A 23,634-nucleotide genomic window follows, 5' to 3' on the forward strand; every position below is an offset into this window, starting at 1 on the left:
TGCATACGTTGTAGTATATCTTTCATTTTGGTCTCTTGGTTTTACTGGATTCCAGAAGTATTTATCTAGTCTGCGTTATGTGTCAGCGTGTTAGTCTTTAAACTTTAACTGGTTGAACATGTTTTACCACACACTTCACAAATCTTTATTTTTTCTAGTCTGTTATGATTTCCAATTGCTGGAAGATGTTCCTCCAATATTATATTTTTATAGCAAAATGTCATTTGCAAAAATTTGCAAAAGATAAGCTTTTGCAGTAGTGTTTATTTCTAAACTTCTTATTGAAAATTTTAAGCTAAGATTAATTCAAGAATAACATTTATTTTCAATGTCTCCAAACATGTTTTTATATCAAAATGCAACACATTTTCTGACAAGTTATTTTTTCCACTGTGTGTTCATCAACATATGTTCTCCAGTTTCTGTTTTATTTATGCAAATTGATTCATCTTTTTTCTTTAAAAGAAAATCAGTGATAATCTCAGTTCAGAAGAATAAAATTTGCAGTTCCCGTTTAATATATGAGTTTATTGTCCACTGTAACTCTTATCTGTGAAGAGAAAAAATAAAATTATACAAATTTTACATGAAAATAATCAATAAATAATAAATAGCTGTTTAATCCAATCAGTTAAATGTAATTTTTTTTACACATTTCATAACAATTCTTGTGTCTTCATATGTAGTTTAGCATTGGATTATTGGACAAATACTTTGCCATATATTACAAACTTATTAAAAGTAAGGAAAATAATTTTCTCTCTCCCCAGTTGACAATTTAAATATGTTGTAGTATTCCTTTCTTGTTATTTATGCGTTAGTTGGAGTTAACATTTGAACTCCATATGAGACACTTCAATATTCGAATTTTCCATGAAATTTTTTTCTCTGAAACAGTTAGTAAAGAAATTGAAAACAAAGCTTTCCTCCCCAATTAACCATTAAAGTTCTCACCTTAAGCATTCAAATTCTCTCTCTCCCGTGTGTTTGCATGTGTCTCGTCACATTCGTTTGATGTTTAAATGCTTTACCACAAACTTCACAAGAAAAAGGTTTCTCTCCAGTGTGTGTTCGCATGTGCACTGTTGCATTTGTTTGTTGTGCAAATGCTTTACCACACACTTTACAAGAAAAAGGTTTCTTTCCAGTGTGTGTTCGCATGTGTCTCATTACATCATTTTGTTGTGCAAATGCTTTACCGCACACTTCACAAGAAAAAGGTTTCTCTCCAGTGTGTGTTCGCATGTGTCCTGTTACATGATTCTGATGTGAAAATGCTTTACCGCACACTTTACAAGTAAAAGGTTTCTCTCCAGTGTGTGTTTTCATGTGTCTCCTTACATCATTTTGTTGTGCAAATGCTTTACCGCACACTTCACAAGAAAAAGGTTTCTCTCCAGTGTGTGTTCGCATGTGTCCTGTTACATGATTTTGATGTGCAAATGCTTTACCACACACTTTACAAGTAAAAGGTTTCTCTCCAGTGTGTGTTCGCATGTGTCCTGTTAAATGATTTTGTTGTGCAAATGCTTTACCACAAATTTCACAATAAAAAGGTTTCTCTCCAGTGTGTGTTCGCATGTGTCTCGTTACATCATTTTGATGTGCAAATGCTTTACCACACACTTTACAAGAAAAAGGTTTTTCTCCAGTGTGTGTTCGCATGTGTTCTGTTACATGATTTGTATGCGTAAATGCTTTGCCGCATACCTTACAAGAAAAAGGTTTCTCTCCAGTGTGTGTTCGCATGTGTCTCGTTACATGATTTTGACTGGCAAATTCTTTATCACACACTTTACAAGAAAAAGGTTTCTCTCCAGTGTGTGTTTGTATGTGTTTCGTTACATGATTTTGACATGCAAATTCTTTATCACACACTTGCCAAGAAAAAGCTTTCTCGCCAGTGTGTGTTTGCATGTCTTAGTGCATTAGTTTATGGGCAAAGTTTTTACCAGACACTTTACAACAAAAAGGTTTTTTCTTTTTTTTTGGTTTATTTTATTTAAGTCGAAGTTCTCAGATATCTAGGGGCCCACAACCTGGGGCTAACACTTAAAGTTTATATGATATTCATAGATATTCAAATGTTTAATTTAAATTCTTTATCTCTCAAACACGGAATTAGTAAAGAGATTGAGAACATAATTTTCCTCTCCCCAATTAACCATATTCATAGGTTGTAGTATATGTTTCATTTTAGTCTCTTGGTCATACTGGATTCCAGGACAAGTATTTATCTAGTCTGGTGGAGTATCCAGCTGCGTGCTATTACTTGAGGTAACATCACTTGGAGAAGGTGCACCATTCTTCATAAAAGCTAATGTGGGTTAGCTATAGAGAGATCTTATTTGGGCAGCAAATACTATGTGATGTTGAATATTTCGTCAGGGTTTACTTCTATGGAAAAAGTATCCTCATGCCCAGTTGTTATGACAAACCCCTGTACAGAGACACTTAGACACTCGAGGACAGTGTCTAGTAGGCATTCAATTCTCTCCAGTAGACATTCAATTTCTCTCCAGTAGGTATTCAATTTTTCTCTCCAGTTTGTTTGCATGTTTAATGGTACATCACGATTGTTTGCAAATGCTTTGCCACCCTCTTTACAAACAAACTTGCTCTTTTGGCAGAGTTTACAGGTGCTCCTTAGTTTCAGAATAATTTGAAGATGCCATACCACACACTTCACATGTGTTATGTGTCAGCGTGTTAGTCTTTAAACTTTAACTGGTAGAACATGTTTTCCCACACACTTCACAAATCTTTATTTTTCTAGTCTGTTATGATTTCAAATTGCTGGAAGATGCTCCTCCAATATTATATTTTTATAGCAAAATGTCATTTTAAAATATTTGCAAAAGATAAGCTTTTGCAGTAGTGTTTATTTCTAAACTTCTTACTGAAAATTTTAAGCTAAGATTTATTCAAGAATAACATTCGTTTTCAATGTCTCCAAACATGTTTTTATATCAAAATGCAACACATTTTCTGACAAGTTATTTTTTCTACTGTGTGTTCATCAACATACGTTCTCTAGTTTCTGTTTTATTTCTGCAAATTGATTCATCTTTATTCTTTAAAAGGAAATCAGTGATAATCTGAGTTCAGAAGAATAAAATTGCCGTTCACGTTTATTATATGAGTTTATTGTCCACTGTAACTTTTATCTGTGAAGAAAAACAATAAAATTATACAAATTTTACGTAAAAAATATGTAATCAATCAAGCCACAAACAAATAATAAATAGCTGTTTAATTCAGCCAGCCTTGTTCTAGAAACTGAGGTCCCATTTTACCTGTTTACCAACCGGACGACTCTTCATCATTTGTGTCCAGATCCTTCCTTTCACATGTTTTTTCTACTAATTAGTGCTTTGTCTCATTTTCATACTATTTCGTTTGCGACATACAGAAAAACTCATTTACTGAAATCTTTGTGGTTGGCTTCTAATTATCAAAGTATACCTTTTTATCATACTGATTCACTGGTATTTCCTCGCTTGGACTCTTCAAACTCGACAAAAACATCAGAAAACATCACCCTTTTCTGTACAACCTTTTCTGTAAAATCCTACTTACATACTGAATGCTTAACTATGATGGTGAGTTTATCTGATTTTTCCTTTCTTTTCCATAAGAGCGTCCAAGATCTCAAAAGAGATATTCCACATAAGTATATACAGCATACTTTACTTTTTCCCTCTCATTACTCTTACTTTCTATGTACCTGAATACTTCTCGTATCTTCCCAACATCTGCATTTTTAACTTGTGTTGAGATTTACTATTTAACATTTTTTACATGCATTAACAGTAACTTATTAACACATTTAAAAATGTGATCTTCTAGACATGAACGTCAAATAAACATAGCTTCAGTTTTCTCGATTTTTTTTTTCTAAAGAAACAGCCAACAATAACAAAAGTATTTCAAAACATTGGAACACTAAAAATTTTTACATGATCACAGGACATTTATATTTACATAAACTCAACATTTTCAATTATATCGCAAATGACATATAAACTCAACATTATCAATTATATCGCAAATGACATTTATATGAACTCAACATTTTCAATTATATGGCAAATGACATATAAACTCAACATTATCAATTATATCGGAAATGACATTTATATGAACTCAACATTTTCAATTATATCGCAAATGACATATAAACTCAACATTATCAATTATATCGCAAATGACATTAATATAAACTCAACATTTTCAATTACATTAGAAATAACATTTATATAAACTCAACATTTTCAACCTAGTCCACAAATTCCAAAATTTCATCATGACAAGTTTCAAGAAAAAATACACGATTAAACCCGGTTCTCCAACTTCCAACGTAGACCCCTACTACCATGTCTCCTTCTCCAACATCAGGGGTCTTCGTTCTAACCTTCCAGAGGTTGAAACCCAATTACAGGAGACTAAACCAGACCTTTTATTTTTAAGTGAAACTGGCATTGGACAGGCTATTTCCCTAGATGAGTTTGCAATTACAGGATACTCTAACTTAACTTCTAAATCTGATCCCCAAGATCGCCATGGGCATGGAATATGTGCCTATATAAAAGATAGCTTTCCATGTGGGAGGGACATCTCAAGGGAAGATCCTAACTTACCCTATATGTGCTTCCAGGTTGCTTTAGCTCACACTACTGCATTTATATTTACTCTCTATCGCCCCCACAACAGCGGAGTTACTATCTTTCAAAGCATATCTGAGAAAATTGACCAAGTCCTTTCTACTTATCCTTCAGCTAACATTCACGTATGTGGAGACTTCAATGTTCACAACGTCGAATGGTTGACCCACTCAAACAAGACCGATGATGAGGGGAGGTTCTGTCATGATTTCTCCATTGCCTATGACCTCACTCAGATTGTTCAGGAACCTACCCGTGTGCCCGATAATGACGGCCAGTATGCGAGCCTACTAGACCTTTTTCTCACAACTTGCCCTGAACTATGTTCAGTCTCTTTTCTGTCGCCTCTTGGATCTTCTGACCACTCTGTTGTATCAATTAAGATAAAAATGAAATGTAATAAGTCCCCAGACGTACCTCTTCATCGTACAGTATATCGATACACTAAGGCTAACTGGGATAGCTTCCGTACATTTATATCTGATCTACCTCTGCATTCCATGTTTAAAAAGAATGTGTCCTCTATAGTATTAGACCTGACTGAATGGTTAATTGTAGGTATTGACCATTTCATACCCTCTAAAAAGTTTCAGCAAAAACCTAACAGCCAGCCATGGTTCTCTCCAGAATGTGCTGCTGCCATTGCGCACAGAAATCACTTTTTCCACTGCTTCAAACGTAATAGATGTATGGAAACTAAAGCCGTTTTCAGGACTGCCAGCAACCATTGTAAGAAAGTAATAAGGAACGCAAGAGAATTGTATGCTCAATCTGTTAAGTCCAAAGTAGCTGAGCAGTAGCAGTATCAGAATTTTTGACACCCCTAACACGAAACTGTGAATACAATATAAAATCTCGTAATTTCTCTGTTAAAAGTGGGTTATTTATTTTCTTTATGGATTATACTTCCAAAATAAACTATTACAGTTGTTTTAAAAGTAATAGAAATATATTTTTTTTTAAACAGTAATGAATTTTCCGAACTCAATATTTTTCAATTTTTAAACTTTAAAAATCTATCAAAATTTTTCTATTGATTCTATTTTTACGATATTTTCAGGGTCAATGTGAAATTTTATGTTGTTTCCAATAAACCGAATATAATATTTTAGACAAACGTTTTTTTTAAATTCACGCCCCCCCCCCAAGTGTCACCCATTTTGAAATGTCTATTAAAAAGTAAATAATTTATGTCGGGGAGTTTTATATATCACAAATTGAAGAGAAACGTCAATAAATAATATATTCAAATTTAAAACAAAAAAAAATCGCTTTTTTAGAAATTTACCTGTAAAGTCCGAAGTTTAAAACCTTCTTTTTATAAGAACACATTGTTTTTTTTTGTCTTTTTTTGTCTTTTTTTTTAATGAAACCTTGGTCCTTGCTCCTTTAATTGAAAAAATAATTAGGGCTTGAATGACATTTTTCGAGGAGTTATAAGCTTGGAAAGACAGGGGGTCGAATCATTCACGCCTCTCATTTTGAAATGTCTATTAAAAAGTAAATAATTAATTATGTCGGGGAGTTTTATATATCACAAATTGAAGAGAAAAGGTCAATAAATAATATATTCAAATTTAAAACAAAAAAATAGCTTTTTTAGAAATTTACCTGTAAAGTCCGAAGTTTAAAACCTTTTTTTAAAAAAAAAAAACACATTGTTTTTTTTTTAATAAAACCTTGCTCCTTGCTCCTTTAATTGAAAAAAAAAATTAGGGCTTGAATTACATTTTTCTAGGAGTTATTAGCTTGGAAAGATGGGGTGGAATTATTCACTATTTTCACGAAATTTCTGACACTGCTAGCTGAGCAGTGGCTTGGTTCCCACCAGTTTTGGCAAATAGCAAACAGAATCCTGAACAGAAGCGTGTGCTCCATCCCAACTATTATCAATGGACCTGAGATAATCTCGTCAGCATCAGACAAAGCCAAACTCTTTGTCAAGAACTTTGCAGCTAATTCTACCCTTTGCGACCAAGACCGCCAACCCCCAATATTTCCTCCTGTATCAGAAAACACACTATGTGATATACGTATATCTGTACGTGATGTTGCGAAGCTAATCAAAAACCTTGATTCGAGTAAAGCAACTGGCCCTGACGGTATTCCAATTATAGTACTAAAAATACTTCAACCTAGACTAGCGCCCATACTTACAAAACTGTTTAAACGTTGTCTTAAGGAGAATAGTTTCCCATCTCCCTGGAAAATCTCATCAGTATGCCCTGTATTTAAGAATTCAGGTGATCGCTCATCCTCCTCTCAGTACAGGCCAATAAGTCTCCTGTGCGTCATGAGTAAGTTGCTAGAATCTGTGTTAAATACAGAAGTAATCAACCATCTCAACAAAAATAACCTTCTTAGTGACACTCAATATGGTTTCCGTTCTGCTAGATCTACAGCAGATGTCCTTACAGTTATATCGCATAGGATTAGCAAATCTCTCGATGGTGGCAATCTTTCTAAGGCAATTGCTCTTGACATATCTAAAGCCTTTGATAGGGTATGGCATAAATGTTTACTTCACAAGATCGCTAGCTATGGTATAGCTGGAAAAGTCTTCTCACTTATCAAATCATTTCTTTCTGATAGGTTCATAAGAGTAGTAGTTGAGGGGCAAAAATCAGAAGCTCACAGTATTAATGCCGGTGTCCCTCAGGGATCCATCCTCGGCCCAACTCTTTTCCTAATCTACATTAATGATCTTCCAAATCATATCCTTACATCATTTGTAGACATTTATGCTGACGACACTACCATTTATGGTACCACATCTAAGACAGTAAACGACCAAGTTCTCTCCAATTCTCTCTCCTCTGATCTTGAGCACGTAGTACAATGGGGAAAGGAGTGGCTGGTTACTTTTAATGCAACTAAAACCAAGCTTCTCTCTTTACATCATCAACATTCTAATCCACATTTGTCATCAATTGAAATGAATGGCTCTCGTCTTCAGGAGGCCTCAAGTTTTGACAAGCTTCTGGGCTTTGACCATTGCTCCTGATCTTAAATGGAACACGTATATCAAATCTGTTGCCAAGGCCGCTGGAAAAATGGTGGGATCTTTCTATCGATCCAGTAGATATCTCACTGCTGATGCTATTCTCTATCTATATAAGAGCCAGGTACGTCCAAGGATGGAATACTGTTGCCACATCTGGGCAGGAGCTGCTAGAAAGGACTTGTCCTGCCTTGATAGAGTTCAAAATAGACTTCGTAGCCTCGTAGGAGATGTCCTTTTCTCCTCCTTGCAACCTCTATCTCACAGAAGAGATGTTGCGAGTTTGTCTCTGATGTATCGTTATTTTCATGGAAAGTGTTCAACTGAGCTTCAATCTATGGTCCCCCCTCGCCAAACTTTCACAAGAAACACTCGTCTAGCTGTAAACACTATCAATAATTTCCCCCACTCTTTATCTGTGCCTAAACCTAAACGTAGATTCCATGAACAAAGCTTTTTTATTAGAACTGCACGCCTGTGGAATTTGTCTTCCGTTTTCCTGCTTTCCGGCTGACTACAATATGGTTGTGTTCAAGTCTAAAGTAAATAAGTTCTTGATGAGCCGTTCCATATAAGTTATCAAATTTACCAAATTTTCATTACTAATGATTACTATATTGACTAATTTCTACTGTACACTCTTTAACCCTTATCCTTGAGTGGCCTCTGGGCCTTGATAATGTGGTGATGCCTATGTAAAAAAAAAAAAAATTATATCGGAAATGACATTTATATAAACTCAACATTTTCAATTATATTAGAAATAACATTTACATAAACTCAACATTTTCAATTATATTGGAAATGTCAGATGCCAATGGGTATTTGAGGTGACCTTCTGTTCGTCATTTTCAGTAAGACTTCCTCAGGTTTAGATCACAGGACATTTTTACATACATTAACAGTAACTTAATAACACATTTAAAATAGGATCTTCTAGACATCAACGTTAAATAAAAATCTCTTCAGTTTTCTCGACTTTTTTCTAAAGAAACAGACAACAATAACAAAAGTCTTTTAAAACATTGGGACACTAAAAATCTTTTTACGTGATCACAGGACATTTATATAAACTCAACATTTTCAATTATATTGGAAATGACAGATGTCAATGTGTATTTGAGGTAACCTTCAGTTCCCTATATGTCTTGACGTACTATGAATAGAGCTCCTTCGTCGTTTTCAGTTAGACTTCATCACTTTTAGATCACGGGACCCATGTTAAGTTGAAGTGAAATGGAAAACGATCCAATGAGTTTCTATAATTTTTGTTTATATTTGAAAATTGTGATGCAGGCAAATAATACAGAAAAATGACTTTTGTTTCAAATGCTTCCTGTATTGTTGACCTCTGCTTTTGATTAATCATTTGAGTTGTGTTAGTGTGAATTATCAGCAGGCACTCTCAGTGTAAAAACTAAGAGATTGAGATTTCAAGATATAAGATTCTCACTGAAAAATGGATGCTTCTTATGCGGATCTTCGGGGTTTCATCAGCAGGACTGATTATATCTTGGAGGAATTGACAAAGTCTCAGTGTAAAAGCAATGAGATTGAGATTCTAATGATATCAGTGGAAAGATATGGCGAGATCTCAGTGTAAAAGCAATGAGATTGAGATGTCAATGGTATCATTGGCAAGATATTTAAAGATATTCAATTATCATCAAAAAGGGATGCTTCTTATGCGGTTCTTGGGGGTTTCATCAGCAGGACTGGTTCTATCTTGGAGGAATTGGCCAGCTCACTTGATCGTTACTTCTCTGAGGATGATTCGGCAGGGGCTCAATTTATAGCCAAAATTTTTGTCAGTTGCTAAGATATTTGAAGGGAGAGTTGATTCAATTATGTGGAACTAGAATTCTGTCTTTGTCTTTTTGCGAGATACCAATGAAACAATCAATCATTTGCTAATTCGAGACGGCAGATTGTTTGCTCCTTCTCTTCTGATAATCTTACAATGCATGTTCTGGTGCAAGTTGCCAACTCATTGGATTTATTTTTGAATTTAGTATTTATTGTTGGAGAAATTCAAATGAACTCAATGTCATTTGGTGTCTATTGCATTCATTTCAATTAAGTAAACTTTTTTCCAGCAGTTTAAAAAAATTCATAACCTTCAAGGATGGAAAATATCATGGTCAGTTGCCCTAGCATGCAAATAAACTTGCAGGGGTTGCATCAAGAGTACAATATAAAGAAGCCTCAGGATACTCCTCAATATAAAGGGGTGGGAGGTGAACCTAAAAATCAGTTTAATAGCAAGAACATCTAAAGCGAACACCATCCTTAACAAAAAAGCAAAATCTGTTCTTTTCCTTTTCTAGGGCAATGTGAACCATCAAGAATTGTTTCCTGATATCTACAAGCAAGAAAACTTTGTTGGACCTGAATGGGATCAGTAAGTCCAATATGTCCCTGTTATGTTCACCGCAGAGTAAACAGTCCTGTTTAATGAAGCCAAGCAACCAGTCTTCATGTTACAATTAAATATTGGGCTGATCTTCGTAGTTGCTGCTGGATCTGCCTTAAAAATGGGTCGATGCAGTATCCAGATATAATCCCAAAACTTTTAAGGAGCAACATGTATTTCCTCAATCATTCTTCTGCTGAAGAAACACATTCATATACTTCTCATACAAACCTTGTTTCTCTAAGCTCTTGACTACTCAACTCAAAATGTGGAAGGCAATTGCATGATTTGAAGCTTCTTGAGCAAGTTTATCTGCAGGTAAGGACAACTGAACATGATATTTCCATTCTTGAATTTATTATAGTTTTTTTAAACCGCTGGTTCTGATCCTGTTCATAACTTAAAACATCTTCTCTGAAAGCCTAACGATTCAATGCTGAACATCCAATGATTCTACAACCAGCACCAGAACATGCCTAGTAAGGCCAGACCCCAAAGCCACGTCCAGTACCATTTCCTTAAACTTCCTCTCACATTCTCCAAGTAGGGTAGTCAATTTCAAATGATAATCTTAACCGTCAGAACCCAAGGAATACAAGACATTTGCAGACAAGTAAGTTCGACCACTGCTAGCAGGCAATTCACCAAAACAGAAGGTAATGCAAATGACAGGAGGTAATTTACAAAATTATCCATAGGGACATTGGAAATCTGAGGCAAGTTGAAAAATGGCATCTCAGCTTGTAGAGGCTTCTGTACACTAGTAACTTTCCACTAGTGATGAAGCCCCCCTCGTACAGGCAAAACCCTGTTCACTCTTACTATATTCCAACTATCAAAAAAAAGCCTAGGTAAAGTAAATTCCAGAATTTATTACAAACCTGGATTTATTTTTTCCTACATTAGAAGAATATAGGACTTTGTCTACCCCCTCCCCAAAGTAAAAATTAACAGCGTAACGAAAAATATTCTTCTATAAATAGATACATATGCACACAATATCCGGTTAATAAAAATTACCTTTCCACCTCTAAAAAATATGGTAAAATTCTCTTTTGGCCAAGCAAAGTGCCTAAAAGAAACGATAAGTGCTAATTTTTAACATTCATCTCAATCCTAACAAAATGTATACATGTTGCCTCGTTTGGTTTTGTTTTTCTCTTGTCTTGCTTTATTTATATTTATTTAGTGTGTCTTTATTTTTCTTGTTTTGCAAACTTTCTCTTGTCCCAAGTTGAAATTCGTCAACCCTCTCCTTTGTACGGGCAAAACGCTGTTCAATCTTACTATATTCCAAGTAAACTAGCCTACAACTTCCATATATTCGCAACTACTGGAAATCTGTCCATATATCTATTTACTTTATTATACATACTGAATACACCATAGCTTATAATTTTCTTCCAATTAAAAAGATTAACATGTAAGGAAGAATATTCTTCTAAAAATAGATACACACGCACACAATATCTGGTTAATAGAAATTACCCTTTCACCTCTAAATAATATGGTCAAATTTTCTTTCAGCCAAGCAAAACGGGCTGGACACCATGGTGCCTAACACAAACGATAAGGGCTAATTTTTAAAATTTATCTTAATCCTAATAAATTGTATACATGCTGCCTCGTTTCGTTTGGTTTTTCTCTTGCCTTGTTTTATTTATATTTATTTATTGTGTCTTTAAGCAAGTAAATTCCAGAATTTATCACAAACCTGGATTTATTTTTTCTTACATTAGAAGAAAATAGAAATTTATTTAAGTAATATACTTGATATATACAATTAATGTAAGCTCGCTTGTATTGAAAATGTGGCTTTGTGCCTGACCTAATTGACTAAGAAATTGACTGTCTTTAACTACGAATTCCGATGCACCATGTAATAACAGTTTTTCTCATTACAGTACAAACACTTCTGCTGGCTTGCTTCATATATCAAATATATACTTTACCTCCAAGACGACTGCCTTTGTCTGATTTGCATGTTACTAAAAAAACAATTGTTTTCTCTAACTAAACTTTACTTGACACTCTAAATTCTAATAATTAATTCTACTGTATTCTGTCAGCTTAATCCTTATCATTATCACTAAACATCTATACATTTCTACCTCTAAGGCATGCATTAGTTTATTCTTATCTAGGTAAATACCTATTAGCTATAGTGTGTACTTAAATTTACAGCTATCTACATTACATAGCAATAGATGTCCCTTCCTTAATTGTATGATAAATACAAAAACTGAACAAATACTCTGTAATGCAAAACACAACTTCCTGATTCTTAAACAAAAGCTGAAGATATCTGCATTAGAAGTGGAAGCATATTTAATGCCTACAACTTCCATATATTCGCATCTACTGGAAATCTGACCATATATCTATTTACTTTATTATACATACTGAATACGCCATAGCTTATAATTTTCTTCTAATTATACCTGTACTGTATTGTACTTCATATCAAAAATGATGTTACGTGTATCTACATTAAATAGACATCTAAACGATCCTGCAATCTAAAATATCCAGAGATTGAGCAAACAAAACTTTTAGTTAATTCTTAATATCAAGTCAATCTGTAATGCATTATCCTATTCCTAAGCATAAATGCTTTGTGCCTAATCTAATTGACTGTCTTTAACTACGAATTCCGATGCACCATGTACTAATAGGTTTTTACTTACTGTACAAACACCCCTGCTACGTATATAAAATATATACTTTATCTCCAAGATGTCTGCCTTTGTCGGAATTTCATGTTAAATTAAAAAAATTTTTTTTCATTAACTAAACTTTACTTGAAACTCTAAATTCTAATAATTAATTCTACTGTATTCTGTAAGTTTAATCTTCTGAAAAGTAACAATCTGCACTACTCCGCAAGCTGCCACTAACACTCATACATTACACACGCCTGTGGAGGGGGGTCCTTAGCTCTCAGCCCTAAACCTTTGTATGTTAATCGATTGGAAGTCATTATAACAAAACATCTACACATTTCTTCCTTAGTTTATTCTTATCCAGGTAAATACCTATTAGTTATAGTCTGAACTTGGATTTACAGCTATATACATTACATAGCAATAGCTGTCTCTTCCTTAATTGTGCAATGATAAATACAAAAACTGAACCAATACTCTGTAATGCAAAACAACTTCCTGATTCTTAAACAAAAGCTGAAGTATCTTCATTAGAAGTGGAAACATATTTAATGCCTACAACCTCCATGTATTCGCATCTACTGGAAATCTGCTTATATATCTATTTACTTTATTATACATACTGAATACACCATAGCTTATAACTTTCTTCCAATTATACCTAAAAATATAACGTTACTTGTATCTACATTGAATATACATCTTAACCCTCATGCCATCTAAAATATCCAGAGCTTGGGCAACAAAATTTTTAGTTAATTTAGTTAATTCTTAATATCAAGCCACTCTGTAACACGTTTTCCTATTCCTAAGCCAACATAAAAAAAATTTAATTATGAATTTAAAGGAAAAATATTAAACCATATATTAACTCCTTCCAACAAACATGTTTCACATATAGCTGCTTCCACAGCATGAACTTTTACTCCCCCCTCCTCCAGTAACAATGAAATAGCAATGTATGTTAATCACTTTGAGGAGGGTAATTTTTCAGTAAATATATAACCTTTACAAACTAACCTAGTAACATTAACTTCCCACACGGTGTTGCAGAAATACCTGGATTGGGACCCAGGTGCTGGGCAAAACCTCTTGGTGCTGATGGACCCGTAGATCTTTCCAGGTCATCTGTCTAGGAGTAGGAAAACTCTGAAGCTAACCGTTAGGGGAAGGAGGCCTATCCAGTCTTGAATGACAACCTTCCTAGAGCTGGTGACTCAAAGAACTTACCGGTCTGCAAACCTAAACTGCTTAAGGAGTAGATAGGCACTGATTATCTCTCGGCTTCCATACTTCTTCTTTGCCTATTAGCTAGGCATAAGGTTGAATCACATTCGACAGAAACACTCAGAGGTCGATCTTGTTTCCTGACTAAGGCAATGAACATTGTTTTCCCCACTCCCGATACATCCCCTCCTTCTAAACTGGGCACATGGGAGTGCTTGAATGCCATAATGCCAGTGCAAGTAGATTGGGTTAATCATTGTCTGAGTGGTTGAGGGTACTGAATTGACAGTTTCTGGCTGCTGTTCCTGACTGCTAGTACAAGGGCCTAACTCTTTGGTAGCCCTTAGAGTGGCTGCTCCATCAACAGTTGAATAATATTGAGATGTTTGTAGTGCCATGCAAGGTCAAGTGATGATCTACTTGTGTTGCATGTCTTGTATTCTGCATAACCACTTGTTCGACACCCCTTACCTAAACTGAAACTCTTTAAAAGAAATGACAGTACAATCTAAAATTACACTTAAATCAGGACAAAACTAAAACCAACTTGCTTTCTCCCTTGATGCTTGCATTTATGGACATCTGTAGGCTTAGAACTAATTTAAATGATGTTGAATCATTTCTTCTCACAAACACACCCGATATCTTCGCATTAAGGGAGACTAGCCTACACTTCTCCATTCCCTCTAACTACTTTAACATGCCCGAATATCTCCCACTCTTCCGTAAGGACTCTGACAGATATACGCATGGGTTTGGAACCTATATTCGAAACACCCTCCTTTTGACTAGAGAGACAAAACTAGAATTGGACGATCAAGTCTTTATGTGCTTTAGACTTAACACGCAGCATAACATTAGTTACTTTTATTTTCTATACTGCTCTCCCTCGACCTAGGACTGTACCCTAATAAACAAAGTCTCTGACAGTATAGATACAGCTCTTTCCCTCAACACTAGCGCACAAGTGCATGTATTTGGTGACTTCAATGTCTACCACAGCAACTGGCTTTGATGTTCTCCTTCCACTGACACAGCTGGTAGCACAACACATACATCTCATTCCCTATCACAGATGGTTATGCGTCCAACCCGTTTCCAAGACCAGCAAGAACAACATGCATCACTTCTTGATCGGTTTCTTACCACAGTCCCCGATGAATGTGTGACAAATGCCTACAATAGCTCCAATTCTCTCCAAACTTTACAACAAATGCCTTAACGAATCTGGCTTTCCTATCTGCTGGAAAACTGCTTCTGTGGTACAAGTTTTCAAGAATTCTGGCAAAAAAACTGACCCAGTAAATTATCACCCCATTAGCCAATTCTCACTTTTCACCAAAATATTTGAGTTCATAATTAACCAAGCTCTAGTCCATCACCTTACAGATGCTAAACTTCTGACCGATCAACAATATGGATTTAGGCAAGCCTGTTCCACAGCAGACATCCTATCTATAATCTCTGAATGTATATAACATTCACTGGACAAAGCAGGGGAGGGTAGAGCGGTAGCTCTAGATATATCTAAGGCTTTTGACAGGGTATGGCATGAAGGTCTTCTCAGGAAAATCAGATCATACAGTATCACTGAAAGAATACTTAACATAATTAAATCCTTCTTAGATAAGAGAAAAAACTTAGGTTGTCCTCGATGGCCATACATCTAAACAATATGATTAAGTGCGGGAGTGCCTCAAGGGTATATCCTTGGACTTCTATTATTCCTAATATTCATAAAGGACGTCCCTGACAAAATTGTTTGTGAGATGGGTATATATGCTGATGACACCATGCTCTATAACAGACACAAGAAGAAAACAAATGAACACATATCTAAAGAAATGGAAGAAACACTAGAGGATGACCTGCAATCTGTAGTGAAATGGGGACAAAAATGGATGGTCACATTCAATGCCACCAAGACTAAACTTGTTTTCTTCAATAATTACAAGAAACCTTCTCTACCACCAATAGCAATGGGCAAAAACTCTTTATCTGCAAAAACATCTTTTAAACTCCTTGGCTTACCGTTCACATGAAACATGATCTGGAACAATTACATTGAGAGTATTGTCAGGATCACTGCAAAGAAAGTAGGGTCTCTCTACTGTGCTAGAAAGCTACTAACGCCCGAAAGTATCCTGTACCTCTATAAGGCCATGTATGGAGTATTTCTGTCATATTTGGGCTGGTGCATCTGCTACTAGACAAGGTTCAAAAGAGAGTCGCCAACTTGATAGGTCCTGAAGTGTCATATAAGCTTCAGCCTCTCTCCCATCGACAAAATGTAACATCTCTCTAACTGTTGGTAAGTTAGCTCATTATATACAACAGATAAATGACAATTCAATATTCGTAAAGGTATTCGGTTTCTAATACAACATTCTAGTAAATCAATCCTCCAAATTAGAACCACTCAGGAACACCCTTAAAAAACTTTTCATTTATTAATTTGAGGACAATAATATTATCCAATATATTCAGTATTACTTTCATGGGTCACAATGTTTGTTTTTGTGTATAGACACATTCAATTTTTCCGCGCTCGGAAAAATTGAATGGATGATCGCACAAAATTTTATTTAAATGATATATTTGTTTTCAGCATACTCAAAAACCTACAAAAGTTGTCATTTTAAAGGAAAATGTTGATAATCTTGAAGATTCTTCTTCCTTTGTTTACAAAGCCATTTGGTGGAAGTGACGTCTGACATATTTTTAGCTAGGGATGACCAAAACTGTTTAGAATTAAACTTTTTATTCTATATAAATTTTATTCAAACAGTCTTTATTTTAACTTAATGTTTTTTTATTTATTAACTGTTTTATTCTTTTTATCAAACAAAAATATAACTTTTATAATTAAATATATATGATGGACTGTTTTCCAAACATCGAAATTTTAGAATTAAAGTTACTTTTATTAAAAAAAAATAGAATGACGAGTTTTTTTCGTTTGTTTTAATTTAATATTCACCCCAAACAAGGCACAGTGCCACTTTGAAGTAGGGGGCTACTATCGGGGACATCATTTGCAGGGGCACTATGAAGTGAGATGAGCAGCAAGATGGATTGTTCACATTGCACTTGACCTTCTGCATATCAGTACAGTTGGGAAAGCAGAATCCCGGAAGGGAGGTCTAAAGACTTGCAGTTCTGGGAAAGAAACTATTGGAGTAAAAGGCTTTCTTGCACATAGGGATCTCTACTGTAAAGGGATGGGACGTAGTCACGTCGAGGAGGTACAAGTGCTTGTAGTTCGTCAGAGCATTAAAATATTTGTAGAACAGGCAGAGGGATGCTACATTTCGTCGGTGGGACAGAGGCTGAAGCTTAGATGACAGTTCAGGACCTATCAGGTTAGCAACTCTCTTTTGAACCGTGTCCAGAAGTGAGAAACAAGCAGCAGATGCACCAGCCCAAATGTGACAACAGTACTCCATACATGGGCGAATGGTGGCCCTATAGAGATACAAGATACTTTCAGGCATAAGTAATTTTCTAGCATGGTAGAGAGAGCCCACCTTCCTTGCAGCAGCCTTGGCAATGCTCTCAATGTACCTATTCCAGTTCATGTTCCTTGTAAACGTTAGGCCGAGTAGTTTAAAAGAAGTACTTTCAAGTAATGTGTTCTTGGCCATTGGTATTGTTGGTAGAGAAAGTTTCTTATAGTTATTGAAGGAAATAAGCTTAGTCTTGGCAGCATTGAATGTGACCATCCATTTTTGTCCCCATTCCACTAGAGATTGGAGGTCGTCCTCTAGTGTTTTTGCATGTCCTTAGATATATGTTCACTTGTTTTCCCCTCATGCTTGTTATAGAGAGTGGTGTCATCAGCAAGTATACCTATTTCAGAAACAATTTTATCACGGAGGTCATTTATGAATATCAAGAATAATAAAGGTCCAAGGATAGACACCTCACGTACTCCCACAGTCATATACAGGAATCCCTCTATTGGCGGTGAATCAAAGAGAATTATTTTAAAAATATCATGCATTGGATACAATTTTTACGATGTTTGATTAAAATGCATGAACAATGAAAAAAACAAAAACTTTTTCTTTAAAGAAATTTTAAAATCTTATGTTATAAAAGATCAAGAAATTCTATTTTTATGCAAAAAATTGTTCAAAAGTTCAACTAAACAAAGATAATTATTTGGGGAACATCATGTATTGGATACGATTTTTTATGATGTTTGATTAAATATGTGAGAAATGTCAAAAAAGAAAAAAAACTTTTTTGTTAAAATATTTTTAAAAATTTACTATAAAATATCTATAAAGTCTATTTTTTATGTATGTAAAAGTTTGTTGAAAAGTTCAAATAAAGTTTATAATGTATTTGAAAAAAAAACACCTCGTTTTTTTTTTAAATAAAACTAACTTTAATTTCAAAATTTCGATATCGACATTTACCTAACTTTTATTATAAAATTAATTTTTTAAAAAGGTCTTAAACTTCAGTAAATTTCTAAATAAAAAACACTACTTTTTTGTTTTAAATTTGAATATAATATTTATTTACCTTTTCTCTTCAATTTGTGATATATAACACTTTTGTGAGTAAATTAATTATTTACTTTTTAATAGACATTTCAAAATGGGAGGCGTGAATTATTCGACCCCCTGTCTTTCCAAGCTTATAACTACTCGAAAAATGTAATTCAAGCCCTAATTTTTTTCGATTAAACTAGCAAGGACCAAGGTTTCATTAAAAAAAAAACAAAAGAAAAAAACAAACAACGTGGTTAAAAAAAAAGGTTTTAAACTTCGAAATTTACAGGCACATTTCTAAAAAAACACTACTTTTTTGTTTTAAATTTGAATATATTATTTATAGACCTTTTCTCTTCAATTTGTGATATATAAAACTTGGGTGAGTAAATTAATTATTTACTTTTTAATAGACATTTGAAGATGGGGGGGCGTGAATTAAAAAAACGTTTGTCTAAAATATATTTGATTTATTGGAAAGAGCATAAAATTTCATATTGACCCTGAAAATATCGTAAAAATAGAATCGATAGAAAAATTTTGATAGATTTTTAAAGTTTAAAAATTGAAAAATATTGAGTTCGTAAAATTCATTACTGTTTAAAAAATCTATTACTTTTAAAACAACTTTATTAGTTTATTTTGGAAGTATAATCCATAAAGAAAATAAACAACCCACTTTTAAAAGAGAAATTACGAGATTTTTATATTTTATTCGCAGTTTCGTGTTAGGGGTGTCAAAAATTCCTACAAAAAGTCTGATACACCTACTAGTTCACCATACATTCAAAGAAAAAAAGATGTGTAGTACTGTAGTACTAGTGCACTTAATAATCCGTGCTGAAATAATAACGTTATTATTTAAAAAGCCATTCTTAACATGGGGAGGGGAGGATGTTTTGTACCTATTCTATACTTTAATCTAACAATTGAATAAAAAAAAACATATAATAAAACTTTAATTAAACTTGGAAATACGATTTAAAAAATAGCGCGGATCAGTAAGTGCACTAGCAAAAATAAAAAAATAAATAAAAAGTAAATAAAGGCTCAAATTTCTAAACCGGAATTTTATAAAGTATGGATTTATTACACTACTGGTCCACCATACATTCAACGAAAAAAAGATGTGGGGCTTAGTAGCGGCATAGACAACAATTGTCCAAATGTTTTTTTGTTTTTTTTTGTTTTAATTTGAACTCCGTAAAACTATGTCTAAACTCCATTTAAACATATGTTTATATAATAATATAATGGCGCTAATGCAGAGAGTGATCCGCGCTATTTTTTTAATCGTATTTTCAAGTTAAATTAAAGTTTTATTATATGATTTTTTATTCAATGGTAATTGTATAGAATAGGTACAAAACACCCTCGCCTCCCCATGTAAAAAATGGCTTCTTTTTTTTTTTTTTAAATAATAAAGTTATTATTTCAGCACGGATCACTCTCTCCAATATAATTTTTGGATTATAAAATAAAATATTCAAATTTAAGAGATTGTGATTTTTTTCGATCAATTCTTTTTACATTACAAATAATATCGTAAAAAGTCATGAAATTACTTACTTTTTTAGTCCAGTTTTTTTCTTCTTTTCAATGATTTGATTTAAAGAATTAAATTTTTTTCGATATTTTGATAAAAAATAATTGATTTTAAAGAAAGAAATTAATTAAATTTTACATAAAAAAAAATAATATCTTTTTCGTTAACAAGATTTTTCAAACAAGTCACGTCGTCGGAATAACTAAAAAAAAAAGAGAGCGACAATCAAGGGAGGTAATTTTATACTCAAAATACATTTTTTTTCGTATAATATACGGCGTTATGAAATTAACATGTTAAAAGCAGAATAATATTTTATTTCTATAATTTTTAACATAAGTTTAAATTTTAAATGTTTCAAAAAAGAAAAAAAAACAAAGAAAGTACAATTTTTTTGTCTAAAATCATTGAACAAAACTAAGATATTAAAAAAAAATGTGTTTGAATACTAAAATAAACTTTGTTTTCTGATATATTTTTTGAATTTAGGAAAACTCGTCCCCGGAAAACTCATACCAAGAAAGCTCGACCCCGGAAAACTCGTCCCCTTTTGCTAGGTAGGAAAACTGGTCCCTTATTGAATATATATCGATTGAAAACACATTTTATGACCGTTCTTGAAGATATTGTCTTTAGAAAAGAATACACATCCCATAATATTTTTTAAAAATATTCTTACTTGCTTACTGTTGTTTTAAAAAAATTAAATTAATTTTTCTAAGTTTTCGTTTTCTACCTAGCTTTGAAAGTTTTTGGTGTTTCAACTCATTTTAAAGAGTTTATATAGTTTAAAAAAAAAAAAAAGTCATGTCGAATGTTACTTATGAACAAAAAATGTCCGACATAAGAGGATAACATCTGAGGAGTCTTGGTAATTGAAATACCCAAAATTGTTTTATCAAAATTATATTTTCTTACGCAGACTTTTAAATAAATATTTTTACAATTATATATTGATACATTTTCATACAATAAATGTTTGGGTTTTCACATATTTTTCTGTTCGGAAAAAAAGATTATTTGTTACTTATTTGCCGCGTCATTTGCCCAAGAAGAAATTGGAGTTATCGCCCTCTAACAATAGCCACCGTCTGCACACTGCACAAGTGTCCTCATAATGACTACCCTACCCTACCCATGTTAAGATTGGCTTTCGAAATAATAACATTATTTTAGCGCGGTACCAAAATTACATTAGTACTGTGTTTTCTTTTTTGTTGTTTCGGAATAACCCAGAAGAATTGTTTGAACTAAATTAAGGATTGTTTAAACTAAATTAATTCTTCTAAATAAAATAATTACTTTTGATAATACATGTTTTCTTTCTTCTATTTTTTTTTTCGTAATAACACAGAAAGTGTTACAACTAAATTATTTTTTTAAATAAATATATGGTTTCGTTTTTTGTATCTTGACTTCGTGACCAAGTTTATTTTTTAAACAAAAGATAAAAATAATTATTTAAAATATTATTAGATGTGTATTCTCTTTTAAAGACAATTTATTCTTCAAGAACGGTCATAAAATGTGTTTTCAATCGATATTTATTCAATAAAGGACCAGTTTTCCTACCTAGCAAAGGGTGGGGGTCTTGTTACGAGTTTTCCGGGGACGTGTTTTCCGAGCACTGAAAATTATATTAGGCTGAAAATTACAGGTTCATTCAAGCAAGGACAATATAAAAATCTTACATATAAAAATCCTGCGAAACTGTGAACAAAAAAAAAGAGGAAATGTTTTTTTTGCAATTACAATTTTTGATGTGAAAATATTAAATAAACAATGTTTAATTCAATGATAATATCGGTAGTTTAAGAAATTAATTTTTTTTTTTCGAATTATATCGAATTCATTAATACAGATTTTAGGGGGGGGGTTCGTAATGTTTCCGAAAAAAATATTATTTTTCTTTGGTGCTTCTGCACTTTATCGCCGAAATTGGAGACGCCATTTTATTTCAAGCACTTCCTGATTAGAATCAGAGGGAGAAATCAGTATTTTAAACTATGGTCGAAGTTAGAAATAAATAACAAAAAACTTAAACCAGATAAATTTCCGGAAAGAACTATGAAAAAAAGTAAATAAAATGCAAAGAGAACATCCATAATTGTTTAATTGGAAATTTTTCCATTTAATTAATGAAAACGGAAAGTTTTTCATTTAATTTTAGGTTTATTTATTCTTTCCGGAAGTAATCGTTCTTCAGTTTATTTATTTTATTATTTCATGCTTTGGCCATAGTTTAAAATACTGATTTCTCCCTTGAATGTTAACAGCAGGTGCGCGAAATAAAATGGCATCTCCAGTTTCGGCGATAAAGTGTAGAAGTACGTTATCTATTATTATTTTAACATTTTGCGATTCTCCATTTTCATAAAAACAGCGAAAATAAATTCATTCATGTTTGCTTTATTACATAAAGCCATAACAAAAGTTTAAAACAAAATACATTTCCAATAAAAAATTTTAAAAATAATAATGGTTTTATTATATTTCGTTATCATTATTTGATAAATAATGCAAATCTCATTAAAATGGGTTAATTTTCGGTAATGTACCTTCAGAGCGTATTGTGGTTATATGAGAAAATAAACCTGTGTACGTATTATAAATGTTTCTTTTCTGTGTCTTATGTTATATATTCGTACATTAAGTGTCATTTCGAGTTAAAAGTTTATTTACTGCACTCATCTGAACTAGAGAAAATCATGATTAAAATGTGTATGTCTCGTGTAAATGACTAACGATGAATATCTAATATGGCCGACGTTCAGAAGACGTTCTGAAGACGAGACGGGTAATCAAAAAGTCAGATCGAGTACCAGAAAACGAAATGGAACCAAATTAACAACTCGGAATTTCTAAAAGAAACGTTTGAAAAATAAATAATTATTAAAGCAAAAAGTCGTGTTCTCGTCGAGTTATTTTTTTTTTATTCAAGAAAATAAAAGGTCCTATTCATTTTTGTTTATCGCTACAAGTGCTGCTGCTGATCTGGTTTTGCACCAATTTTCTTGTTAATAATTACCTATAACTATAATCTCTGGCAAAAGCTCCCCCCCACCCACACAAAAAACCCGGCCAAACAAAAAAATGGCCATCCAAAAATAAAAAAAGAACCCACAAAAAAACAAAAACAAACAACAACAAAGAAAAAAACACTGCAAAAAAGTATCCGTCTAAAAAAAAAAAAAAAAAAAAAAACGGTAAAAAAAAAACGGTAAAAAAAAAAAAAAAAAAAAATATATCCACGAAAAAATAAAACATAATAAAATAACAGTGATTCTTTTCTGGGACGCCAGGACGCCAGCTCGCCAAAACGTACGCCAGCTCGCCAAAAAGTACGCCACGGGCCAATTTTCATTCCGTCATAAAAACAACTTTCTACAGAAAAAAAACTTATTTTGTACACTTTTATCTCGCGAATAAACATGAAATTATATATTGAAAACCGTGTTTATTATTATTTTTAATATCCAACAACGGAGTTGAAGTCAATGATTTCGATTTTAAAACAAAACTAATTTTTTTGATAAATCTCTGTTTGGCATACTCATGAATTATTTTTTTTAAAGAATAAAATTGAATAAAGTTTATTTTTACAAGAATCTTCAGACA

The 23,634-nt window shown here is 33.1% G+C and overlaps 1 protein-coding gene across 2 annotated transcripts; it reads right to left on the reverse strand.

Annotated features, from left to right (window-relative positions):
- Positions 1 to 418: 418 nt before the first annotated feature.
- Positions 419 to 20,224, reverse strand: LOC145269763 (uncharacterized). Of its 2 annotated transcripts, XM_080125493.1 has the most exons (3): positions 20,040 to 20,224; positions 955 to 3,167; positions 419 to 550 (listed from the first exon to the last, which is right to left on the reverse strand). In XM_080125493.1, exon 2 carries the CDS (start codon positions 1,915 to 1,917, stop codon positions 964 to 966), a length of 954 nt encoding a protein of 317 aa, XP_079981619.1. In that variant the 5' UTR covers positions 1,918 to 3,167; positions 20,040 to 20,224; the 3' UTR covers positions 419 to 550; positions 955 to 963. The 2 variants fall into 2 exon arrangements, with proteins under 2 accessions (XP_079981619.1, XP_079981618.1); XM_080125492.1 differs by lacking the exon at positions 419 to 550 and having other exon boundaries at positions 562 to 3,167.
- Positions 20,225 to 23,634: the final 3,410 nt, after the last annotated feature.

The sequence above is a fragment of the Euprymna scolopes genome, chromosome 45 (genome assembly GCF_053919585.1).
Source record: "Euprymna scolopes isolate OS-2025 chromosome 45, ASM5391958v1, whole genome shotgun sequence".
In the NCBI taxonomy this organism is placed as follows: Eukaryota; Metazoa; Mollusca; class Cephalopoda; order Sepiida; family Sepiolidae; genus Euprymna; species Euprymna scolopes.

What these genes read in the sequence shown, in the direction of transcription:
- LOC145269763 (XM_080125493.1), bottom strand. Translation starts at nt 1,917, where the DNA reads ATGCAAACACACACTGGCGAGAAAGCTTTTTCTTGGCAAGTGTGTGAT.